Genomic DNA, 27,921 nt, shown 5'->3' on the forward strand with positions numbered 1-27,921 from the left:
TTGTAAACAATACGCTCAAGGAGTTTGGATGCAAAATTGAGGAGAGAGATGGGTCGGTAGTTGGCGAGAGTGTTAGGATCAAGAGTAGGTCTTTTAAGAATGGGGGAGACAAGGGCATGTTTGAATGCAGAAGGGACAGTGCCAGATGAGAGGGAGAGATTGAGGAGGTATGCAAGATGGGAACAGGCACAGGGAGAGAGGTAGCGGAGGAGACGTGAAGGGATAGGGTCAAGGGGGGAGGACTGGATAAGGGCCTTGACTTCCTCTCCAGATACAGGGGGAGAAGGATGTTAGTTAGGTAAAATAGGGGAGGGATGACCCTGGAAAGGAGGAGGTGTAGTGCTGGGGGACTGGTGGGATATAATATCCTGACATATGGAGTCAATTTTAGATGTGAAGTAGGAAGCAAAGTCAAGGGCAGAGAGCAAGGAGGGAAGGCGAGGAGGGGTTGGGCAGAGGAGGGAGTTCAGGGTGGTGAAGAGACGCTGTGGATTTGAGGACTGGGAGGAGATGAGGTCAGATCTGAGATTACTTGCACTGACTATGGAGGACTTCCTTTTCCAGAGACTCCTGCTGACTTATGGTAGGTGCACTCGAGTTCCTGGTTGCATAGATTGCTGTTAGATCGCAGGTGTAATTATTTTTTATTGTTGAGCAATTGTAGTAAACCAGGGACACTTGCTTGTATTTTACCCCAGGCTAAAAGATTAAGTAGATTCAGTGCTAATAATTATATAGGAGTTAAGCTAAACAGACATTTTGGTGTAGTCAGTGGGAGAATTTATCTATAGGAATTTGACATATGGATGAAAAGCCTGTGTCTCCCATTGCAGACTATAGGCTTACATGATTTGATATCAGTTGATATATATAGCTGAGTTGTGGTTGGAATCTATTGCATAGACATACACATTCTTTTTTTATGCTTACAACATTAATATTCCTGATGTATAAATTCTGTTTTCATATGTCTTAGTTACTACCCATACACACACCTTCTCTGGCAGCATGCTGCTCATAGTACTATAGTTTTCAACTTCCACTGCAGGACACACCCCTGAGTGTCAATAGATACGCCCATAGGTGGAGCTAGACGCACCCTTTGGGCAAAGTATGAGAATCTCTCTTGTAGTTTAACAGAAATGTTGGCATTTATCCCAGACCTGGATTCACCAATTGAAGGCTGAATTTTAATAATGTAGTATCTGTCTGGCTCATTTAAAGGTGTTGAATGTTATCTATGTGTTTCAGTTATGAACATTAGTTTGAATGGCAGTGAAACAATGAAATAGGGATGCATTTTATCTTACCATTACATTTGTTCAGGAGACCTTTGGAATCTAATTGCTTCAAAAAGTATGGACAGAGAAGCATTTTTAAGATATTCATCTTATTTTTGATTTAGCTATTATCTGTTATATTACGATGTAAGTGTGGGAGCATTTTATTTTGAGAACATGTTAGCTTTTCATACAACAAGTAGTTTATTAGCATCATGTGTATTGTAAATTCAACAAAAGAAGATATTTTATATCCGTGGCAATTTCATTAGTATTCCTCTATGTTCTCTTTCATCTCCTGGTGTTTTCTTATAGCACATTTTCTGAACGCAATAATGGGAAACTCATAAATGTGTAATATTCATTTTATATTATTTGTTGTTGATGGAGACTGTCATTATGTAATCTTCTATATGCACTGGCAGTGGATATATATTATTATTTAATGAGTACACACATTGCTTAGTCTGGTCATGTACTAGTTATTTGTTGTAATGAAAATTCTATTGTTTGGGGGTGGGGGTTGAGGGAAAATTATACATTTATAATTGTACTTTCAATGCCCATGTCAACTGTTATCTGGTTCATATACAAACTATTGGTTGAATTAATAGAACAACATTTGCATGTTTTAAAGGAAACTAAAGGTAATGTTCTATTTTATTTAACAATTCAAATTATATGGGCTTTATCCAGAGTCTGACACAAATAGAGAAGCTTATATTTGCTGAGAGGCAAAAGAACAAAAAAACTTTTGGGGTACTCATATACATTTTGACTCTGAAATATATGAATAAAGAAGCATAAAACCTAGCTTTTAATAGACAACCCTTATACAAAAAAAGAGTGTAAAGTAAATACACTCTCTACTATTAAAAAGATCAGAAGATGTGTCAAATCACTTAGTAAACTGCTTGCATGCAGATATTGCATTATAAAACATGGCTGGAGACTTCCTAATGCATAACGTTATCAAATGATATTACTGCAAGCCTATCCATGTAAATGTCCTGTTCACGCACTCGTGTAACATTTTTCAGGCATATTACGGAGACCGGGCCTGGAAAGAGCGTGTAATTATGACTAAAATGGCTGGCAAAAAGGAAACAATAAAATGCAGACAAGGATGCCTGCTGCCGAATGCAGCGAGGACCCGCTAACCCCCCCGGCGTCGTTCGTCGTTGCTGGCATCGGCAAGTTGATACACCCCCTGCTGGGTCAGTCGCTGACGAGGTCATTCCGTACACACATCGCCCATTGTGTACGGGGCTTAAGTCTGACATATAAGCTACCTTCATGTAAATTTTATTGAAGATGGTCAGATGGGGCCCCTGGTCCACTTGACTTGGAATGACCCAGCATTTCTTTCAACATACTATAATCTTCTACATGTCTTTGTTAGTGTAGTCTCTTGACTAAGGTCCACTGCTGTGTAACAATATTACACTCTCCATTCATGTTTTGTTAAGTAGCTCGAGAAATAACACTTCCAGACTTGTGCAGTTTTGTCCCATGGTAAATGTGTCTTTTAACTGAGGTGGGTAATGTAGGTAATGATTTCAGTTGACGTAGTTGCAACATTTTACAGCGTGTCTGGTCTTAATATTGGAATGTAGCTTCAACTCATCTGCCGCCTGATGTCCCAGCATCCTAATTGCTTCCTTTTCTGAGTTAACTTTCAGATTATGTTCTTTAGATTGTTCATCTAGTTATACAAAGTACCAGTGTGTGCATTGAAATGCCCAAATCAAATCCTTCAATCATGGGCAGCAGTCCATATTTTATTCCACACATTGGCTTTCTGTGGATTTGTTGTTCATTTTCCATGTTAACAGGAGAGCATCCACAAAGTTATACTTTTAAAGGACCAGCTGTCAGTGTAGTGATTCAGAGGACCTGTACTTTCCTCAAGGACTTGAGAAATGACCATAAGTTAAGCAAAATGGCTGGATCCTTCACCTGAAGTAAGAGAACCTGGCTGTATCGCTGCGGCAGTCCACACTTTTCCTTTAGCTAATAGTGTGATGGAACCATCAGTAAACACAGTCTGACTGCCCATCTGGCAAATTCCAGAAGGGCTGGTCCAGCTGTCTGAAGACCTGTCCGAGTAGCTCCCACTCTGCTCGGCCAGCGTGCCTAGAACGTGCGTAATGCAAAGACATGCCCCCATGTCTTGTAGAACATCCCTCTGATGCACGCACAAACAGAAGGCCAGAGCCAATTTTTAATCCTTGTCTGTAAACCATCACTTTTCTCTCATCATCAGATCATATTTTCTCCCACAGTGGAGCTTTGCTCATACATGACTTTATTTCAACTTTACTGTTACTCTGGTCACATTGACGTAAATGAAACAAGTCCCACAAGTTGCTATGATTTTCTTTGAGAACCTTGTCCTTCCATGTGTGCCCTTTCGTTTAATGCCATGATTTTATTATTTTTTCTCTTGTGCTTGGCTGGTATTTGCGGCAAGCCGTTCCTATCCCCCCATCCCACACCCAACAATAGGTGGGTCAGTTCTTACAGGCACTGATTGTAATTTGGTGATGTTTTCCTCATGTCTCAGGGCTCTAGAAGTGATTATTCTAGAAGGATGTACAGTACTTTACTTTGTACCAAACTGGATTGCTTTGACCATAATGCCAAAGGTATTTTTGTCCCCTTTGTTCAGTCTGTTCACAAACCCTAGGGCATTGCATGTTCTATAACCTGTATATTTGTCCGTGGCCTTTCCCAAGTAAAAGCAAATTGGTCATGTGATTCAGGAGCAATGGGAATGGAGAAGAAGGTATTCACTAAATCCAAAATAGCGTTCCACTACCCAACTTCCTAAAGCTGATGCAAACATATAAAATGTTAGGTAATCTACGGTCATTCTTCAGGTGCCACCTGATAATTTTTTGTTAATTGGTTAATAACTACACAAGTGCTTTTTGCATTGGACACACATTTGCTTTAAATGAATGTGCTGCAAAAACACAGCACTAAAGAGTGGGATAACCTAGCAATGCATATGTAAGATTATAGAAAGGCACCTGCAGTATGTCAGGAATGACACAAGGGCCATTAGACTTAGTGCAGTCCGTTATATAGAAGTGGACGAAGTATGTAACTACAGTCACACTTCCTAAATCATTCCCATCTTCTGAAGATTATTTTGTGAGAAGAACACTTTTTCTGCAAAGAGTTTCCAAAATGCTATCCAGTGCAGCGGTATGGCAGACAATATTGTTATTGACTAAAGTGGAACTGTTTAACTTGAAAGGTCAATTGGTGTATATGGTGTAAATCAATCACTGCATTGGTAGCACATCCCTGCAGTGGCAATAGTAGCATGCTGAGGCTATTACTGTTTAAAGTTTGTGGCAAGACTTTTCAATTCTTGTCCATCATACCACCCAATACTAACATGGGCAAACTTATTTATCTGTGTGCTCCAAATTAATAGAGGCCTACTGTATTCGAACCAGGAGGTGAACGCTTAATTAATGACAGAATTTTGGCATTTTTATTGCTTTTTGGTTTGCCATTACTACTGTACCATTATAAATGTATATTTTGGGTTTTCCTTTTTGAGGAGAGGAGAACTCTAAAAAAAAAATTGTTTAGGCTGTGAGATTCTGAAGTATGAAAAAAGCAATGAAGGCTAACTACATTTTAAAAGCACTATGACTTTCTCTTTCCATTCAGTTAGCCTGGCTCATCCAATCGAAGACACATATTAAGAATGTTATTGTCTGGCTCTTGATAATATAGTTAGTTTCCTTTTGTTTTGAACAACAGTAGCAAGTAACAGCTTATTTAAACAAAGACTAGTGCATTTTAGCAGCATTTACAAGACGTCGGCACATTTTTATTGCTTATATGTTCAAGATTGTGTGTTAGCTGTATAATACACACATTGTTAATATACAGTGCATCCGGAAAGTATTCACAACGCTTCACTTTTTCCACAATTTGCAAAAATCTAAAAAAAAAAAACTTTTTACACGTTGTCATTACGGGGTTGTGTGTGTAGAATTTTCAGAACAAAAATTTATTCCATTTTGGATTAAGACTGTAACATAACAAAAAGTGAAGCTATGTGAATACTTTCCGGATGCACTGTATGTATACACTTCTGTGAAATTTGCATAAAAATGGAATTCTATTATCATCCCTTTATAATTGGTGAATTGTGATGTCATAAATGTACAAGTTAGCTCTTTATAGTGGGCCTGATTCAAAGAAATATTCTAATGTTGCAGACGCCGGGATTTGCATTGAGAATCTTGGCCATTGCCACAGATACCTTTGCAAAACCAAGCAATTGCGTATTTGTACGCACCCGCATACTTAGTTTCTTGGATAATCGGCCTCCTGAGTAACCCTATAGTCGCACATAATGGGCGCCTGAACGGAGACTCCAAATCCATGTTTTGTGCGCACAGGATCACAAATGCAGGAAACGACACACCCTGAAAATGGTCGCGGCATGCCTGTTTTTGGCAGCACACCCAATTACCTCCCCCAAACAGCACTAAATGGCCAATCACTCTGCGACTAGAAAGTCGCTGCTTGCTACTTGCGGGAATGGACTTTGATGCATGCGCAGTGCGACTCAGATGCATGCACAGGTGGCATAAAACATTGACATAGCATACGTCTCTGAATCAGGCCCAGTGTCCCAAATAGATGATTATGACCTTTTTACAAAGAGTCCATACATATTCCTCTTGTAGTTGCTAGTAGCTCTCGAAATATCAAAGGAAAGAAAAAAAAAAAATTAAAAGGATGATGCAGTGTCATGATGCGTAGATCCCAGGCATTGGTCCTGATACAGAGTTGTACACCAATGTTGCCGCAGCTGCCAATTGCAAAGTTGTGAATGTGTGAAAATATGCTAATGCAGAAGCGGCCAGGACTGAGACGCCCACCTGAGCCATCGCAGCTGTCCGCAACTGCTATACATGCTGTGTATATATATATATATATATATATATATATACAGCATCTGAAGCAGATCAGCAAAAAGAAAGAGCACTAACCACTGACAGTATCACAGTTTATTTGTACCAACAATTCACTATACTACATATACCACTAAGAATTGCTGGTCACATAGACCTAATCATAATATTACAAATATGAATAGATAAAACAATAAATTAAAAAATTAAAAATTAGAAATAAAAAGAACACAATATATAAAATCACTAGTATATATGTTGCACATAAATGACCCAATTGAAATAATAACCACTAATATAACAGTGGTACTACGCAGCATATGTACATAGAAATACACATCAAATAGAACACAGCCTCAGACGCCTGGAGACCTAAAAATGCCCTTCTGATAAAGAGTTAATGGATGGTGTTCCACAGCCAACAATTAAAAATTCCTGAAGCAGATCAGGCAAACATCGGCTCCTCAAGTATATCTGTGGTCACTCAGAAGGGCCGCTGTGACTGAGACCTGTTTCCTGCGTAAAGGATCACAGACACAGGATGTGACACTCACCTGAAACAGTTGAGAAACTCCTGCATTTTTAGCCGACACTACTGGTTGCCTCCCCCAAATGCTCCCTGTCTGTCAATTGCACTGAGATTAGACCCGCAGAGTGTAAATGTGGTAATGTACCTTGACGCATACGCAGTGTGACTGTGGGCCTGAAACAGCAATGAACGCACAGGAGAGAACGCACGCACTTGGCCTACGGAATGCGCGTGCGCGGACTAGCCAGTGTGATCTGGTTATGGTACGCAGACTACATGCAGTGTGTACACAGACCCTTTCGAAATTGATTGACAGGAAGTGCCATTTGTGGGTGGTGACGGGGGTGGTCAGGCGAACGCAGTCATTATAACGCCATTCAAGGGGCGTGCATAATTAAGGCAGTAGGGTGGCATACACAGCCATACTGTAAGCTGTACACAGGAAGCAGGCAAAATCCTGCGGCAGTTCAGGTCAACCACTATTATGCTAATGGGTCCGATGGTTCCCAATGTTACCGATGTTTACGCTATTTTGCGTGCTGATCAGGCTGTGAGTAAAGGGCGGCTTAGTATGGGGCTGGGCATCTGCAACTTGTGCTGCGGGCTCCCTGCTAATGCATTGATTAGCATATTCTCACAGCGGACAGGTGCGTGCGTCTGTTGGCGTGCGTTCCTTGCTTAATCAGGCCCTGAGACGAATGAGCAATTGCAAAAACTCACTCCAATTGCAAAAACATTGTGATTGCGTACAACTCTGCATCAGGCTCATTGTACAGATATCACCAAAGGAGATGGAACCCAGGTAAATGTCCAGCGGTCACCTCCAATGTGTATCTGTATGTAATGGAGAGCCACACAGCCAACATGTCTCGCAGGACACCCATCTTTTTCAAGCAAGGTACTTTAGTGTTCATTATGAAAATGTGTGTATTATAAGGAATACCGCAACACTACGGTAAATTACACGTTTTACACTGTGAAAAGGTGTTAGTTTGTATTTCTTTTCCCTTTCCTGCCTGGTTTTAGTCTCATAGGCATGCTGCATATCATTTTAATCAGCAGAAGCTGCTTGTTCTACCTATTCGCAACACTGTAAATAAGACATGTGAAGGTAAAAATTTGCACAAAAGATTTGTGGCACGATTTGTAGAAGCAAGGAGGCTAGATGTATGAGGACACATCTGTAGTTTTTTAGAAGGTTGCAGAAAAAAGGGGGGAAGCTGATGCACACTCTAAGTACTAAGAATAATAAATATAAAAAATTTATAATAAACAATCAATTAACATGGTGTTATATAGAGGTTCTTAGTACATGTTTGGCCAAAGATGTTTGCCCACCTACCACTTCACGGTGACCTCATCAGGTGGGTGCCTAACATCCCCAATACTATCTCAGCATGGTAGCACCTCTGATAATGTTGTAAATTAGGTTGTGCAGCTCATCCCCCCCCTCCCCCCGTTTTTTAGAGGGTATAAACTATTGAACAGTATATAGTACCTATGAGCCTATTACAATATCCTCTATTTACTCCTACATATCTATCAAATATCCACATAATTGTGCAAACACTGCTATCTTTAAAGCTAGTCACAACTACAATAAACAATATCTTGCTGTTTATTTACAAACTACCACAGTTCTGTTTCACATACTACAATAAACTGAATAATCTTTACTCTTAAAACTAACCGAAGCATTAAATCATTATAACCTTGCTGGCATATGAACAGACACAGGGCTCAATCCAATTAGGTACAAATAGCGAGATGCGAGTTGCTACTTTCACTGCGAATTTGCATAGCGAATTCATTTTGCAATCCAATTAGCAACTCGCTCTGAATCAGTTAGACTGAATTAGCATTTTTACATTCACACCTCCCTGAGTGTGAGAGATGGAAAGGAAATTCTTTATTTTAAGGTTATAGATTGTAAGCTTGCGAGCAGGGCCCTCTTACCCTTTTGTATGTCTTTTATGTATGTATGTATGTCTTTTAAAACCCAGTATAATGTTAATGTTGATTCAAACTGTAAAGCGTAACAGAATGTGCTGCGCTATATACAGTAAGAAACTGTTAATAAACAAAATGTCTGGACATTGTGCTGAACCCCTTGGACACCCCCCTAATGGCTAATTTAGGCAATTGGAAGTGTCCAATCAGTTTAATTAGTCCAATAATTACATGTCATTTTTGGGGTGGGGATTGTCCTCAAATTACCCCAAAATCAACTTTTTTGTTAGTTTAGGCACCCCAAATTTAATTACAATATTTTTAATTGAAAAACAATTGATTTTTTTTTTTTTTTTTTTTTCAAGGTGCCCTCAAAGTACCTAAAAATCACCTTTTTTGCTACTTTTTTTTTTGCATTATTCATTTGTTTGAGATTAAACGAAAACATTTTTTTTTTTTTTTTAGCATTTTCTTGCATTTAAAAAAAATAAAACAAATCAGCCATTTGACACCATTTAAAAACATACAGTATCTTCCTAAAGCCTATAGACAACCTTCTATGCGGTCCTGCTAACAAAATTATTCATTTTGGGGGGTCCAGGATGGTCTCCCCACTTTTCATGCACTTCTCTCAAATCTCATTTGGCAATCAGTTCGCACCCCTCTGCTGCGAGTAGTGCGAATAGGCATTTTTAATTGGGTTGGAGAATTCTCGGGAGCGCGTATCGATGCGAAGTCTGCGAGTTTTAAGAAACAAGTTTGCAATTCGCACCTAGTTTGTATTGACCCTCAAAGAATCCATTACTATACTATATGCACACAAAACACCAGATAACTCCACAATAAACAGCATATACTGCTTGCTGTTTATTTACAAACTACTACCGTGCTGTTTCACATACTACAATAAACAGCATATAATACGGCCTACATCACACCACAGAACTATTACAGCATCTACTTAATGCTGACACAAATTACTACAGACTTACTACATACAATCTACAACACACAAACTACCACATAATACCATTAACTATGCCATTATTCCATGTCTCTGTAAGCCATCTAATTCACTTATTAAACTATACAATACTTAGGGGGGTATCCAGTTAGCCGCGATCGGCAATAAATTGTGATTTATTTTTTTTACAACTATCCCTGTTTGTCAATTTTCTTTCCCCCATATCCTTTTATTTCGGTCGGAATAATAGGATATTTCTCCCAAAAAAAACACGATCCGCGTTAAGCTCACGGACCTATGTGTTTTCGCATGTAGGCGGTGAAAAAACAGCATTTATCGTGGATTATTTTTCGGGATACATCAGGTCCTGGAAAATACCCACGATAAGTGCCGACTTCTAATTGGATACCCCCCTTAGCCATTAATGTAGTCCATGCTTCCTCCATTGTGCTGGTCAGAGTGAGTGAGAGAGTGATCTTGGTGTGTTCAAATCCATGGCCTGTGTGTGTCTGGGAGAGGGCCTGAGTCTTGTGTGAGTTGATAATATACCTGTCCCCCCTCTGTGGGTGTGTCCCTGGGTGGGCTGAAACCTGTGGGTGTGACCAGGTCGTCTGGCTCTGGGTGTTCCAAACCTTTTGTTTTAGGTATCCGGAGTATAAAAACCAAGAATATTATGCCAGGTCTATTCATATGGCAATCAAATGCTTTGTGTATGTGATGGCTATGTGTCTTCAGATGCTAATGGACTAGCCAAACTGGTTTTTGGGCAATGATTGAATAAGAGAACTTATATATAAGTAGTTTAAAATTAAATATCTGACATGGCTTTTTATCTTTTTATAACATTACAACCTGTAATTTATTTATTTATTTATTTTTTAATCTGAATTTTATGTGATGGATCTGCACAAAATAGTCTAATTTGGTGAAGCGAAATGAGAACAAAATATAAAAAAAAAATATCTTTATAAATAAAATTCTGAAATCACACCCTTTGCTATGAAGCCCCTCAAACGTTCTGGTGCGACCAATTACCTTCAGAAGTCACATAATTAGTGAAGTGAAGACCACCTTGGTGAAATCTAAGTGTCATGTGATCAGTCAACAGTATAAACACACCTTTTCTGAAAGGCCCCAGAGGCTGCAACACCACTAAGCAAGAAGCATCACATCATGAAGACCAAGGAGCTCTCCAAACAAGTCAGGGACAAAGTTGTTGAGAAGTACAGTTCTGGGTTGGGTTATAAAAAAAAAATATCCAAATCTATGATGATCTCCCGGAGCACCCTCAAATCCATCATCGTCAAATGGAAAGAACATGGTACCACAACAAATCTGCCAAGAGAGAGCCGCCAACCAAAACTCACAGACCAGGCAAGGAGGGCATTAATCAGAGAGGCAGCACAGAGACTAAAGGTAACCCTGAAGGAGCTGCAGAGTTCCACAGCAGAGACTGGTGTTTCTGTGCATGTGACCACAATAAGCCGTAAACTCCATAGAGCTGGGCTTTATGGAAGAGTGGCAAGAAAAAAGCTATTACTTAGTGATAAAAATAAGAAGACATGATTTGAGTTTGCCAAAAGGCATGTGGGCGACTCCCCAAATGTATGGAGGAAGGTGCTCTGGTCAGATGAGACTAAAATTGAACTTTTCGGCCACCAAAGAAAACGCTATGTCTAGCGCAAACCCAACACATCCCATCACCCCAAGAACACCATGCCCACAGGGAAACATGGTGATGGCAGCATCATGCTGTGGGGATGTTTTTCAGCAGCAGGGACTGGGATCGAGTCGGGGGAAAGATGGATACTGCTAAATACAAGGATATTCTTGAGCAAAACTTGTTTCAGTCTGCCTGTGATTTGAGACTGGGACAGAGGTTCACCTTCCAGCAGGACAATGACCCAAAGCATACTGCTAAAGCAACACTCGAGTGGTTTAAGGGGAAACAGTTAAATCTGTGGAATGGCCTAGTCAAAGTCCAGATCTCAATCCAATTGAGATTCTGTGGTCAGAATTGAAGATTGCTGTAAACAAGCGGAAACCATCCAACATGAAGGAGCTGGAGCAGTTTTGCCTTGAGGAACGGGCAAAAATCCCAGGGACAAGATGTGGCAAGCTCATAGAGACTTATCCAAAGCGACTTGCAGCTGTAATTGCCGCAAAAGGTGGCTCGACAAAGTACTGACTTTAGGGGGGGTGAATAGTTATGCATGCTGAAGTTTTCTGTTATGATATCTTAAATGTTGTTTGATTCACAATATAAAAAAAACCACAACTTCACAGTTGTAGGCACGTTCTGTGAATGAAATGATGCACACCTTCAAACAATCCATTTTAATTCCAGGTTGTGAGGCAACAAAACATAAAAAATACAGAAGGGGGGGCTGAATACTTTTGCAAGGCACTAATATATATAGATAGATATATAAGCAAAATTGTAGTGGAAGTTCTAAAGCTTAAGTTGTTCTGTGGTAAGGTTAGTGCTACATCAATAGTCAATAATTTCAGCTAGTGATGAGCGACCTTAAATGGTTCCAGTCTTAACCCAACCATACCATAGTGCACAGTGTATTGACCATTCTCATGCCATCTCTGTTCTACCCTCATCTAAAGGTTGAGGAAAGGAAATTTGCGACCCGTAAACATTGTTTGGCCACATAATATACACTGATGTGTGCAGCGACACATCAAAGAGAATTGAATCTCACCAATAGGCTATAACTAACGCAGAATGTGTATTTACATAACATAGTCGAAGTTAAAGCAGAACACTTAAGATTGTACAGTTAAAGCTTCTCACCTTTGCTAAGCGGCCACGCAAAATTCTATTTGTGCAACATACAGTAATGGCACATCTTCGTACATCTCTATTTCCAATGGTTAATCAAATCCTTTTTTTCTAGTAGTAAGTAATGATTTATTGGTTAAAGTAAGAATCCCACCTTGAAAACTGTATCCGGATGGCTTGCATTTTATTGAGCTCTGTTTGCAAATGATGCAATTATATTCACCCATTCTGCTGTGATATTTAAATCTATTGCATCTTATATTTGTATATAGTAAGCCTTAATGTGTAGAGGCAGTTCATAAAACAAGCTCTGTATTCATGAGGAATTTCACTTTATGATTGTATGCATAGAGTACTAGAAGGGAAAGTATATAATTACATTTGGTTGTGTGGTTCTCCCTTGTTGTCAATTTACAGAATGGCTCTTCTTATCTTTGTAATCATCTGTACTATAGAAACATTTCCATATACAGGAACATTATTTCAAAGTCACTGAGGTTCTACAAGATCTTATTAAACAGTGAACATTAAAGTCTTTCTCCCCCAACCCCCTCCCGAAGAATTGTTCATAGGTGAAATGGATTTGCAATGATAAATTGTTAAAAAGAAGTGGTGTATCATTTTTATTTTCTTATAGATAATAAATAACACATGGAAACAAATGCAGTTTGCCTCTGTGTGTTGTATATGAATAATATCATAGATATGAGGTAGACAACAGGAAACAATTTAAACTAATCCGTATAATACTGGAAGCAAAAGAAGGGTGAAAAGTGTCAATCTTCACGGAAAGCTATAAAAATGAGAACATCAGCTTCTGATATATATCTTGTGTGTGTGTGTGTGTGTGTGTGTTTGTGTCTGTCTGTATCAAAAGGTACACACCAGACACCATGATGGGGAAGAATCACACTGTTGTGTGATTGTTGGTGCCATGCACAGTGATTTCACTGTCTCAGAAACTGTTGATGTCCTGGTATATAAGAGTCTAGAGTTTACAGAGAATGTTGCACAAAACAAAAAAAATTCAGTGAGTGGCAGCTAGCGAGATCACCTTGTACATAAGAAATTATAAAGGAGATTGGCCAGCTGAAGATGACCGTAACCAAAATAATAACAATGCTGGTTTATAGCGGTGACTGGGCAGAAAGACCTTGGACTTACGCAAGTGGTATATAGATAGCGAGCCCCTTCGTTGACGCATTTCACTCCGTACCTGGAGATTTTTAAGGTTCATCAATTTGTGAACGATTGCACAAAACGACCAACAACCATATACCAACGATTTTCAAACTAGTTGTTAATAAAAGTGGTCTGAAATATTTATTTAAATCTATATATGTTTATATGGTGGGTGTTGGTCGTTCCGGCGTTAAAAACGTGGACCGATGCATGAACGATTGCACAATAACGTTGTCCAATAACGAGTAATTAACGGGCAAAACTAGACGATGCAAATGACCAGCGGGATGGCTCATCGCTGGTCGTTTAGGACACTTTACTGCCCGATTTGTGGACGATTTCCAAGCGATTCAGCAATAACGATGGTCGTTATCGCTCAATCGCTAGGTTTAATCGCCTAGTGGATGGGCAGCATAACTTGGAAATGGTTCTGTTCTTAAAGTAGTATTATCATAAATAACATTAAATTCCAGTCAATTTTGACCACCTCACAGTACCTAAATATCACGAGGGATGAGCTTCAATGCAATCCAAAATATGCAAGATTCAGTTTTTGGATTCAAGTTCCAAACTTGCCAAGAAGACCAGAGTCAGTACTCTGTGGTCAGTACTCTGTGGTTCTCAGTTGAATTGAGTTCTGGCCAAAGTCACTGAGTTTTTGAGTTAGAACAAACTTTGGGTGTTTTTTGGTTTTCAGCAAAACTGAACCGCACATCTTTATTATAAAAACAATATTAGACAGGATGCCCAGTCTTGTCTTAATCATCACATGACCTCTGATCACTAATTTTTATGCACCCAACAGAAATATAAACTTTTATAGTGCCAAACAATATTAGAAACGAGTAGCCCAGCTGCAAGAGGGATTCTGTCCTTACAGTTGATAGATAAACAAAGGAAAACTATTTATTGACTAATCTATAGATAGTATTCTTATAAGCACACAATTTTATATTTATATATAAAAAAAAAAGTTAAAACAATAAGAACAATATCACTTAACGCCCAGTGTCTCTTGTTAAGCATCACTAACAATCATTCTCGAGGCTCTTATGTAAGAAAATTACAATATCTGTTTCTGGAAGTCTTTCACATGAAAGTCTGAAATTCAGCTTAATCTTTTACGCTACTTATTACTGATGACTTTTTTGTCATACTTAATATTACTTCAACACCATACTTGAAAAAAATCCATTAATGTGTAGCTAATCAATATGCATTTTCTACCCACTGCCTGTTTATGCAAACTTCAAAGTGTTCTGCTTCTGGACTAATCGTTAATATGTTAGACATGTATATGAATGATTACCACTAGGTCTAGTTCTACTGATGACTTTTTTAAAATTTCTGAGGTTTGCAAAGCTGGAATATCTCTGCAGTAATAATTATGCCTATAAAAAGTGGTATCTGACATATTCATAACATCATTGTTTAAACCGCTTACAAGGTGAACCAACCTGCTTTTGCAATAGTAAATAAGGGCAGACCCTTATTCCACGGGGTAAGCATTGCAGGGGGGCGCTGAGTTGGAGAGGTGCCTCCCCACTGCAGAGCCGTAACTAGAGTGGTGCCGCCGCACAGAGCGCAGGTGGGCTGAATTGACTGTCTCATGCCACGATCGCCGAACTGTATGCGCCACTGCCTAGCGCCCACTGGAATGTATAATGGTAGCAATGCGCCCTGCTCACCTGCCAGGCACACCGCTACTAATTTGCATTACAGCGGGGCAGTGCTGCTTCTGCCTGCCCCGTGTGCTCCACTCCCATCTCCCACAGTGTCTGCAGGGACTGGGAGAGATGTCATGACGTCTCTCCACAGTCTAGTCCCACTGTGCACTGTGCCACGGAGCCGTTCCGTCTGTGTTGGGCAGCAGGAGAGTCAGCACTGGATGGAAACTTTCTGACAGTCTACAGGTATCAGACTTAGAGACAGCAAGTAGCAGTGCAGCACTAGTGTATATCCTCCCTGCCCTGCCCTCAGTCACAGATAGGGGCTGAGAGCTGCAGCAGCCTGAGCCTGCATATGTTGTTTATAAAATGCTTCATGAATCATATCATCATGACATCTACGACTGACAGGTGGTCTAAGAGAGGGAGGCAGAGGGAGGGGATTTGGAATGGGGCGGGGGAATTATTAATGGGCATGTCAGGGTATAAATGAGAGAGAGGTGGTGGGAGGATTATTAATCTCTGGATTATGAATTAGATTTATGAGAATTGCCTTAGAGCACTACTACTGTGTGGGCATAATGTATAAGGGGCATTAGTGATGGCATAATGTGTAAGGGGCACTACTACCGTGTGTGCATAATGTGTAAGGGGTACTACTACTGTGTGGCATAATGTGTTTAAGGGGCACTACTGTGTAGTGTAATGTGTTTAACCACTTGCCCTGCATGGTCGCATTTTTCCAACCACACCAGCTTGTGATCTGGTCGCAATAATGCGACCACTCAGATAAAGGGTGGGCGGCTGCAGGAAGAGAATCTTTGCTTCCAGTCCCTCTGCTTCCCTGCACCCTCCCCCAGTGTCTGCCTTGCTTCCGATTACTGTTGATCGGAAGCAAGGCAGATACACAGGACCCCCCCACCCAGCAACTGCAGAGATTAGCAGCCGCTGGGAAAAAGTCAATTAACCCCCCTCACCCCCTAAAGTGTACCTGGTGCCTGAAGCCGCTGTACAGAGGAAAGACATGATGTTCCGGGGGTTTGAAAAAACAAGTTTATTACAAATATATATATATTTTTTTTTTTTTACTGAAATCATTTTGACAATTTCAGAGCGGTTTTTGGAAATAAAGTTTGTCAGTTAAGGGGCTCTACTGTGTGGCGTAACATGTATAAAGGGGTAAGAGGTACTACTTTGTGATGTAATGGGAATAACACACTACAGTGCTGTGTAATGTGAGTGTTGTTTGGTACTTTTGTAAAGCCACACCCCTATATTTGGGTGGGCGCAAATTTATAGTTTGCCGGAGTGGTGACGAACACCCTAGTACCAGCCCTATGTATATGTAATGGTTTTATTTATTTATTTTGTGGCTGCAAATATGTTAAACTTCAACATGATGGTAATACTTAAAGAAAAAGAGTGTAAAAAATTACAATAATACTTATAAAAAGAGGTCCACTGTATGGTGGTAATGTTTAGGGTTCTCAAAGCTGTGATAAAATAGTTACCTGGGGTATGGTTGTTTCTAGCAAGTGCCCCCTAAGTTTCCATTTCGAAGTCTCTTCTGATCTCTGCAAGTACTGCTTACCTGTGTCACACAGGTGTTTGATACTGGCTCACTGTAGTAGTAACGAGTTAAGCAAAGCTGGATTTAGTGGAGCCTTTGGCAGGGACGCAACTAGGGGGTGGCTGAAGGGGGAAGCAGTCGGGAAGCCGGCGGTCGCAATGCCGACCGCTGGGTTCCTGACTGCTTAATCCCGGCAAGGTACAAATGACAGGCGTCGAAATCCTGACGCCTGTCATTAGACCTATGCCGGAGCCCGACACTCGGCTTACCGATCGAAGGTAAGCCGGGAGCGGACAGCCGCCGGGGAGGGAGGTTAGGATAGGGGCTCCCGGGGGGCACTTAGGGTCAGGCACCCCCCCGGGAGGTTAGGGTTAGGCTAGGGGATGGGGGGCTTAGGGTTAGGCACCCCTGGGGGGAGGTTAGGGTTAGGCACCTCCCCCGGGAGACTTAGGGTTAGGCTACGGAGAAGGGGGGGTTAGGCACTTGGGGGTGAGGTTAGGGTTAGGCACCCCTAAAGGAGGGTTGGGGGGGGGGAATTAGGCTAGTTATACTTACCCTAAGGACAATCGGGATTTCCTCCTCTGTCGGGCTGCCGCTGTCGGGATTAGAATCATACTGAATCCGGCTGGAGGTGTACATGCACTGGGTGTGCCGCTGCACTCGCCACCAGAGTCCTCCAGCCTGTCACCGCAGGGGGGCTCCAAGCCATATGCCCGCTGAGATTTTATTGCCAGCGGACGCAAAGCTCCTTCCCTGCAGCGCCGCAGTAACCAGAGGCTGGAGTTCTCCTACACTTACGCAAAAATGCGTTAGGACAGGACTCTCATCGGACCGGTCTGATTGCCAGATCCACTTTCCTTGCAACCCACACATAACGGTCTCCTTTGCCACCTAGAACCACGTTTTTGCATAAGTGTAGGAGACCGGCAGACGCGGCAGGACATTCCAGACACCACGTCTATTCCTGCCACTCAGAACAGCTGCCCGACTGCCGCTACACACAGAGCACCTGCACGGCCGGTGCACGTGCTGTGGGAGACCGCTCCACAGTGCTGGGCTTCAGCACACACGGCACACAAGTTACGGGAGACCCTTTATACCAGGCGGCTTGCTGTTCCACACAGGACCATTGCCGTGACTTTTTTCACCTTGGCAGACAGCATACATCTGATGCTTATGGGCTAAACTGTTCACCATCATCACGGTCATTCCTATATGAGACACAGCTTTCCATTGAATTACTAACATTTGTTCTGAATTGGTATCACATATCTAAGTACTCATCATCGCCAAAGTTACGCAAGAGGTATACCTTTTTATTCACACTTTTTTTTTTTCCCGGCCGGGATGAACTGTGACTATTAAGCACATGTCTTATTAGATTGATTACGAATAATCAGATTCATTTATCATTATTATTTACTATAATTCCTGCATGTATATTATTCTATCAACTGTTGATTAATTGGTCCATTACCAGTGTCAATGTACTATATTATGTCTATATATTTTTAGATATTTTTTTTATTTGTGTTTATTTTAATCTATCAAGATATTAAATCATCTAATTTTCAACCTATTCAGGTTCATTATTGCTATACAAAGTAGCGCTCCCTGTTCCTTTGTTTTCACTGCTGAAGGGGGCATTACTATAGGGGCACTGCTGCAGGGAGCATTACTATTGGGGAATTACCAGATTACTGTCTTGTCCTGGGTGACAAAAATCCTAGTTTCGGCCCTGCCTTTGGGAGGATTTGTCAGTGTGGGAGAATGCTACATCCAGGATTCAGCCAACACAACTTCTCCTAATACTACACTTTAAGTTTTGAATTGTCTTCATTTATAATGCAGTATGTACTGATGTCGCTATTTGTGCATGAGAGTAAATTTTTGTGTGTTGTTTTCTCCTCAGAAAGCATAAAGGGAAAGTAAACCCACTGTTTGACATTATGATATATAAATGGATGGGATGTGGTTATGAGAGGTCTCAATCCCGACAGTGTCATCCCAGCAAGGGATGTAACATAGGCGTCGAAATACCGACGCCTTTGTGAATCCCGACGCCGGAACACCGAAGGACGCCAGACCGATCGTCCTCCTACCTGTAAGTATGCACTTAGCCCGGGGATGGGGGGGGATAGGTTTAGGGATCCCCCTGGGAAGGTTAGGGTTAGGCTAGGGAAAGGGGGGGTTAGGCACTAGGGGGAGGTTAGGGTTAGGACCCCCCCCCCCCCGGAGGGCAGGGTGCTTTTTGCCCTCCAGAAGGAGGGCAGGGCGCTGCGCCCCGCTAAATCAGCCTAGCTGGAATGCTAGGTTAGTATACGGGCGCCTGTCGGGATCTTCATCCGTCTTTCTCTCTCTGTCGGGATTAGAACCAGCGGCTATTAAGCCGTCTGGATTTCAATCCCATTCCCAATAGATATATATCACTTAACTAGATACAGTAAATAATTATTTGAATTATACTTTATTTTATCCACCTTGTTTTCTTTCACTCCTCCTTGACGCCACTTAGTATCAGCCTTGTATTAGATCACATCCGGACCTTTAAGAATCTGTTAATTATAATGGCATAGACTGTATTTCTATTCATGTCTTTGCATCTCTTTGGTGCTTGTTTATGTCTAAAAGGTCTGTTTCTGAAGATTTGTAATCCTGCCCCATAAATTTACTTTCCATGTCGCCATATATTGCAGCAATATTTGGAATGATATTTTAGGGCAATTTATTAAGGACCACTCACTGGATAAGAGCCCGTCATGATGATGAGTAAAAAGTAAAGTGATAATTGGATTTGGACCTGGCTCGTCACGTGCAAACTGAAATCCCTGCAACTGAGCCTCATGAACAGATCAAGCCCAACTGGGAGGGATCGGAAGATCTCCTTCCAACTGTACTGCCCTCCTACAGGTACAGATCTTCCCAGCTACATTGTTGTCCATACCGCAGCGAATCGCGGGACAGACTTCTGCAATCGGAGACGCGCATTCACGTCTCCATGGGATATAATGGGAGACGCTTTTTCGTCTCCGTAGGTTTGAATGGAGATGCACACCTGCGATCGGGGATGCACCATAGCGTAGCTTTGCAAATAGCGCAATTCGTGGGCACGTTTGCAGCGATCAGCCGCAATGAACGTGGGCACATCTGTAAGTAGCCTAATGAAGTCGAGCTCTAAAAAGCTAAGCTTTTTGGAACTTGTTAAATATCCCTAGCAATGTTTTTCCCATATAAAATTGTGGTGACTGTTGCTGCAAGAGCTGAGAGATCTGTCTTTCTAGTCTTCGTAAATAGCTATGCTACTAATATGCTTGAAACATACGAACACAGTCGTTTAAACGTTATTGCAAAATTGCTCTTGCATTAACTTTAGCCTATGGTATGCTTGATTTATGACTTAATGTAATTATAACAAAGTAATGTGTTATGCTGATATGATTTACACAAGGCATTCAAAAACATTTGTATGCATAAAGTGTGTTCCCTTCTTTTTCTGATCACAGAGAATGTGATTTTAATGTGTTTACATAATACAAATCCTCCACAGCTGCACTGATTGTAGTTTTTGGTTTTACATGTTTTGCAGAAATGTGCGAAACTTTCACAACTGTTCCATTCCACATTTGGGCGCAAAATGTTTTCACATTTCACTAATTTACAAAGTGCATAATTGGTCTGGAACTCAGACTTTCACCGGAACTTCACACCTCTTTTATAAATAATTTTTTGTGACACGATTTGAAATTCAATGCACAATTTTGCTGCAACTTAGCTAATTTTTAATACTTTTCGTAGGTATAGTTTTTCCCAGATTGAAGTGAACTCCCCATTATAACGCTCAACCTATTTTGTTCCTGCGCTGACAGATCAATTTAAATTGACATACAGTAGTTGCTGTAAACATCCTATGTAGAAAGTATATGTCCCCTGCCATCTTAATAAAGTATACCACCCAAACATCTCAGTTTTGCCTGGGTGTTCAAAATTTTAAGTAGCTGCTCCGTAAATGGCATGTTTGTCCTGGTTTATAAGAGATGGAGGTATTTCACTGCTGCATGTAGGGGAAACTGCCTACAGTAATACAGTGAGAGGGGAGGAGAGGGCAACCTAACCTTTCATTTCTGGGATTACAACTGTTAGGAGGGTATGGTAAAGTGTGTTGCATTATTGATTTTCTGCATACTGTACTTTTTTCAAGTGCATTTATTTTCTTTGAAATTTAGGTGGCACATAGACTTATGAACTTTTTAATCTACGTTTAAAATAATACATTTGCAAACAATTTCCACATAGTTGCACCATTTCCACTCTCTAAAATAGATCATCCGCAATGAGAGAAGCTTGGAAAGAGGTAAATAATTGAGTTGTATAATTACAATTGCGTACATGTCAAGATTAGAGTATGGGAGCGGATGGTATGCAAACAAACATTAATATACACTGTAAAAAGGGAAAGTGTTGTTGTTTTTACCAAATGTTTTATTGTAAATAATACTAAGCATTTCTCTGGGGATAAAAATATAATATAGTACTAGAATTATTTATGTGCTCCTGTTTAATTCGAAAGTAAATTCAATTGTTTTCTAACTCATTTTTGTGTTTCCTAGGGACCTGGCAGCACGAAACTGCCTAGTAGGTGAAAACAATATCTTGAAAATCAGCGATTTTGGCATGTCTCGTCAAGAGGATGACGGAATATATTCGTCTTCTGGTTTAAAGCAGATCCCTATCAAATGGACAGCCCCAGAAGCCCTAAACTATGGTAAGACTCAAATTTATTTTACTACTCCATTAGCACATATCATTCTTTATTAATGCTGATAAATATATTTCTGTTGATTTGTCATTTTTGAGCTTTTGATTATTTTATGATATCTATTTCATTTAATGCAAAACATGGTAAAGGTCTGGTACTGAGAAATACTGTTAGAAATGTATAAGTAAAGAGCTTAATGACACTGCAGTTAATGACACATCCCTGCAGACTCCAGAAGATGGCTGAGAATACCTTCTTACCATGTAAAGTTTCCATCAGAGATGCTTTGCTTGTTTCATTCCTTCAATATCAACAAATGCTTAAAAAGAAATACTTTCTGGAGACATGACCAATATTTAAAGTTTCAAGCCAGGAACAATGAGTGTCTTCTGACTTTGGCATGGTCTGTTGTTCGTCTTTGGGTGGCCAGATACTGATGTGCCCAGCTATAACGTGGCATCACAGTGTTATCTCTCACGCCACGCATGGCGCGCCACACACCACGCCATGAGTCGCGCCACAAAGGAAGTTTAGTAATGAAAAAAGTCATTACGTGTAATACAACATTTTGCCCACCAGATGTCACTTTTCCTAAACTACATAGTGCATGCGTCTGATTTAATTACGTGTAATACAACATTTTGCCCACCAGGTGTCACTTTTCCTAAACTACATAGCGCATGCGTGTGATTTCCAATGTACCGTACGGTATGATCTGTATCACCGCCCGATGATTGTTTGACAGAAGCGTTGATTCGATACACTATACAGTATTACAGCGTTTTCCACATGGAATCAGGAATGTACGGTATAATAAAGCGGTAGAAGAATGTCTAATACAGTTTGAAATCATTAATCTCTGTATTACCCACTGACTGTGCGGTTGAAATCATACTGTGTTTGCGCAAATGTAAATACTGATGTGTAACCTGCACCAAAACGGCGAACCTTCCCTTGGCGGTAGGCCTTCAGATATAGAATTATCCAGGCCAGCTGGACCAGCAGCTTCAAATATCATAACCACAAGTGGTCTCATCCTCATATAATAGATGGTGCACATGACCGTAACATTTTAGGCATCAGATGGGATGCAGATTGTTACTAAGGGCAACTTAGTTAGAATGTTCTTGAATGTGCATCCTCCTTAAGGGAGAGGGAAAAATGGATTTTGTGTTTTACATGTGTGTTTATAATAGCTTCAATGGGTTTTAAAACCAGATTAAAAGAAAAGGGCAATACTGTGTGCCGACTAAATGTAACTAAAATAGCATTACATCCTAAGTGTAAAGCACCTATTTGGTGTATTTAATTTTCAAGATACAGCACATTTTTGTAATATACAAGTGTATTTTAGTTTGTTCTTTAGGCTATATAAAGCAAACATTTTTACTAATTGAGGTTAGTGGACAGTATCTATTTGCATTTTGATATTAAATAAGCCTTATGATATTAGGCATCTTAAATTTCAGGATATGATATGTACAGGTAGGAAGTGGTTTCGGAGCATTGTAGAAATTGTGTTATAATTCAATTGATCTATGGCTCTATCTATGCTAGCAAATGATGAGCTGCACAACTTTCACATTACAGAATACAGAATTGCTTTGTCTTAAGCTCCTCACAGACTGAAATCATAGAGCGGCAGATACTGTGTGATAATATAAAGCTCTTGGAGGAGACTGCTACAGTGGTAATGACAGGTAGCCTCTTTCAGTGATGAGATGTCCGAAGAAGGACAAACCTATTTAACTATTATATATTGTTTTACTGTGAAAAATCTGTCATAGAGCAGAAAATATTGCAAAGCCTGTATAAGAAAATAGACGTATTTGGTGAACACTAACTTATACAGTTCTTAAATCCGTGCTAGATAGGCTAACCGTTGTCAGATGACATAATGACAGCTTGTTAGCAACTGCTCATTATTAGAAAGGGGAATTCATACTAGTATCCTGAGGCTTTGCAGTGACAGGCATTATTAAAATGATTCACTGACTTTTTATGGCTCCAACTGAGAACTTTTTGAGGCACTATTTTGCTTCATAAAATACTACCTGAACCACCATTTGTGTATATACATACATACATACATACATACATACATACATACATACATACATACATACATGTGACTCATACACTAGGGGCACTGATCTCCACTTAATTTCACCACACTTTGTTGATAAGTATTTTTAGGACACACCGTTCTATTTATTCTTATCATTCCAGCAATTAGCTTTATTTGCTCTACTAGAACTTTTACTGAATCAATTGAATTATCTTTATAGCATCTTACTAAGCAGACTTCTCCTTCCACTCAGCTTCCACTATAACCCAATTTTTGCTTTCAAACTCCTTTAGCAACTTCTCTTTAACCAACTTGCTAACATCTTCCTCTCATACTCCCTTCTTAACCCTCCTCATTCAGGTTCCTTTCCCCTTCACTCATTCAACACTGTCCTTACCAGAGTCACACATGATCTTCTCTCTGGTAAGTCTAAATATATCTTGTCTGTTCTTAACCTCTTATAGGTATCCACCTCCTTGAACAATACTGTCCATAGTCTACTACTGCACACCCTTCACTCCAAGTGCGACTCCTCTGTCTCCATTTCTTCCTTCCTCTCTCCATCTTCCTTTTGGGGTGCCTCAATAACCATCTGTTCTCACTGTACACATCTTCCTTGGCAGACTAATCAGATCCTTCAGATTTCAGCACCACATGCTCACTGATGATATTCAAACATTCTCCTACTACTGTAACTTCTTCTCTGTTCTCCTATCCTCTGTGTCTAACTCTTCATTGACATCACAACATTACTTAAAATTAGGCATGTCCAAAACTTTGCTCATCATCTTCCTTCCAAAGCCCCCTTTCTGATCTATCCTCATTGACAACACTAGGACGATCAGCCAATTATCAGCTACATTTTCAAAAATCAAATCTCAGAGTAAGAATCCGGTACCTTGGGCTGATTATAAGTCCAAAACCAGTCAGATCGGTTGATTGGATCTGACCTGCTGGATTTAATCTACCGCATGGCATTTCTCCAAAACACTGAGCTGATATTTGAATACATTTTCCGATCATCTGTCCGACATTTCTTTTGATGGATCGGAGCAATAAATCTCTAATGTGTGCACTCAAAATCTGATGTTCTCAAGAATGTTTACTCACTCTGAAAATAGTAAAGTTGGATGGTGAGTTAATTCTTTCAGGTGTGTACTTAGCATTAGTGTCACATTCATTTCTCACTTTTTTTCTACTTCACATATCTACTGTCTCAGGCATTTTGCTTCCACCTTTTCTCACAATATTGCAAGAATGCAACCCTTTTTCACTGAAAACATAACTAAAACTCAATTTACCTTTCTCTTTATATCATTTTACTGTATCCTCTTTCTATCTGGTATATATTTTCACTATCGTTACCCACTTCAGTATTTTGCTTGCAGTCCAACTACACTACTGTATGTAGACAAAAGTTATTGGACACCCCCGAACAAGTGAAATGCATATCATTGCACACGAGTTCCAAATGGCCACTAATGTGGCAGTTTTGACAATAACACTTCATAGGGAGGCCCATGCACTTGCAGTTCTATGGGAACAACAAATATTTTTATCCGGATGACAATGCCACCTGTCATGTCTCCAGAGCGATGCTGGACAGGTTTACAGAAAATTTGGTAACCCAGATGGACTGGCCAGCTCTGAGTCCAGATCTTAAACCCACTGAGATCCTCTGGGACGAATTGGAGCGATGGGTACGTTCTAGGCCTTCTTCAATGTCACAGTTGGTCACTGTACTTAAGGCGGAATGGCAAAACATACCGCCTGCTGTTGTCTAGGAACTTGTGGACAGTTTGCCAAGAAGGGTGTCTGCAGTAATCACTGCACGTGGTGGCCCTACAAAGTACTGATGTCAATAAAATCTCGTTGATCTATTTGCAGTCAGTGGGCCTGATGCAGTAAGGATCGCTATTGCGATCGCAATAGCGATCCTTACTGCATCAGGCCCACTGACCGCATACAGTCTCACTGTGAATATATGCTAATAATTGCAATGCCATACGCAACCTAAGATAAGGATGCCCACTTTACCTCTATACACATCCGTAATACTTGGCAAGACTGCAAAACCATTGGTAACATCGAGTACCATTGCAGCCTCACGCACACTTGCACAAGGTCTGAACTTAGGAATTGCTAACCTCATTGCAGCTTGTGAAAACCTAAGCTGTAAATGGCATTGCACTGGCTAAATTATGCACGCCCCTGTAATGGCGTTCAAACGCTCTGGCAAGCCTGCGTTTCGCCGACCACCCCCAAACAGTACCTTCTGTCGATTACTCTGCGATGGGTCTGCATAGTCACTGCAATCGTAGTCCCAATCACAGTGGAGTCTTCGTGCACTGTTATAAATGCGCAGAACGCAACAATCGGCCGTTTGCGTGCGTAATCGCAGTTGCGATCCTTGCTGAATCAGGACCAGTGTTCAATCGCTTTTGTCTACATAGTGTACTTTTTATTGTAATAACATGGGAGTATGTGCGTTCCTATAAATGCCTTTATTGCTGTTCAGGTATCTAGAGACAACTTTATATCATATGAAGCTCATTTCTGCAATTTTGGCTCCGTCTAGCCAGAATTCTATAAAATAATTTAATTTGAATTTTCTTAATTCTTAAACTGATGGATCAAACATTTTCAACACACATGCACTTTGTGGCAAGTGTTATCAAAAATATTATTTTTATTTTAATGAAGTTAGACATCTAAAAAATCTAAATATTTTACTTGAAAAAAATTTTATGCCTAATGGCTGTCTCGCACCCCTATTGCCCTTAGGTCCATTATAATGTTACCTCCCACCCCCTCCCCGTGGCAATAGATCCCCAGTGGAATTAATCCTCAATGACCAGTGTCCATAGGTTCCCATTATGCCCCCCCATACCGTGTGTCACCATATCAGTCTAATACCATCCCATCCTTGCAGAGACATTATTTCTTTATGAGCTATTACCAACCCCCCATTGTCAGTACCCACCACCCAGTGGCACTTATCTCCCCCCACATGCAGAGCAGTGTGTCAGGGGAGACTGATCGTCTGTTTCCCCAGCTGCAGCTGATCATCAGTGTAATAGTGCTCAAGGGGAAATTAAGTTCCGCTCCTCATGACGTAAAATCTGCGGTCACAGACCACTGCATCACTTTCGGAGGGGAAAGAGGCAATCTGTCCTGCACATACTGTATGCAGAATAATTGCCTCTTTAACAGCCAGGGTATGCAGCAGGTCGGTATGGTCTCATGGGATGTGACCATGTCAGTAAAAGCCTAGCTAGCTACTGTTACATCCCATGTTAAGAGGTTAATAGTATTTTATCATATCACTCGAATGTTGTTGTTTTTTTCGTTCTGTTTTTCCAAATAATATTATGTAGTAAAGATGTGTCCTGTTTGTTACCTTTAACCAGGTGTTGTTCCATAATAAGTAATATAGACTCCAATCCAGTATACTTTAGAATTTGTCATTTTATTAATTAATTAAATAAATAGATCTAGCCCTTTTAACTGGGACTTATTCTCCCAGGGTTGATGCAGCAAAACAACAACCCCGATTGACATTATCACACAGTACTTATACATTATTACAATATTCAAGTAATACGCCCACCTTATACACCCACTAACATTATCAGATAGACAAAGCTTGTTCTTGCTAGCTCCTCCTTGGCAATCAGAATCGAAATTGAATTCTTTTAAGCGATACTCATTGCTTGGGGTATCTCTATATTTGGTCCGAGTATTGTTCTCAACACAAGCATACATATATGGGCAAGCTCTTCTTCACTGTGTCAGATAAACAGTTTTCCTTGGGAGCGGCCTTGAAGACACACTAATTTCCATTTAAATGTGAGTTTGGACAGAGAAACAAAATGGACGTACAAATGTCCTATTACATCTCATGAACTGCTTCATTATGCAGCATAAAGCATATGTACATATGGAATTATGTAATTTAGTCTTTGACAGTCCTTACACATCTTTGCTGCAGTCACGCTAAAAAGCCCCTCTCGGCGCATTGGCTCTCTTAAATCTGCTAGCACTGGGTGTCTTTTTTACATCTTTTTTTTTTAATGAAAATGCGTCAAAGTTGCAGTGCGATGCGACTAGGATGCACCAGCAGACTGTGCTGATTTTTTTGATATTCCACACTTGTATATCTGTGTGCAACTAAAGGTGCATATCCACTACACAAGTGTAGAACAACTGTACGAT

At 40.5% G+C, this 27,921-nt stretch overlaps 1 protein-coding gene across 7 annotated transcripts in view; it reads left to right on the forward strand.

The window, feature by feature from the left end:
- The window catches only part of FER (FER tyrosine kinase), a 275,704-nt gene that overhangs the window by 231,831 nt on the left and 15,952 nt on the right, over positions 1-27,921 (forward strand). For all 7 annotated transcript variants that reach the window (XM_088477673.1, XM_088477672.1, XM_088477676.1 and 4 more), the window contains one exon: positions 21,490-21,644. In XM_088477673.1, coding sequence (XP_088333799.1) covers positions 21,490-21,644 — 155 coding nt within the window. The remainder of the gene's footprint in view (positions 1-21,489; positions 21,645-27,921) is intronic.

Source organism: Taudactylus pleione, unplaced genomic scaffold, assembly GCF_031769625.1.
Source record: "Taudactylus pleione unplaced genomic scaffold, aTauple2 ptg000202l, whole genome shotgun sequence".
In the NCBI taxonomy this organism is placed as follows: Eukaryota; Metazoa; Chordata; class Amphibia; order Anura; family Myobatrachidae; genus Taudactylus; species Taudactylus pleione.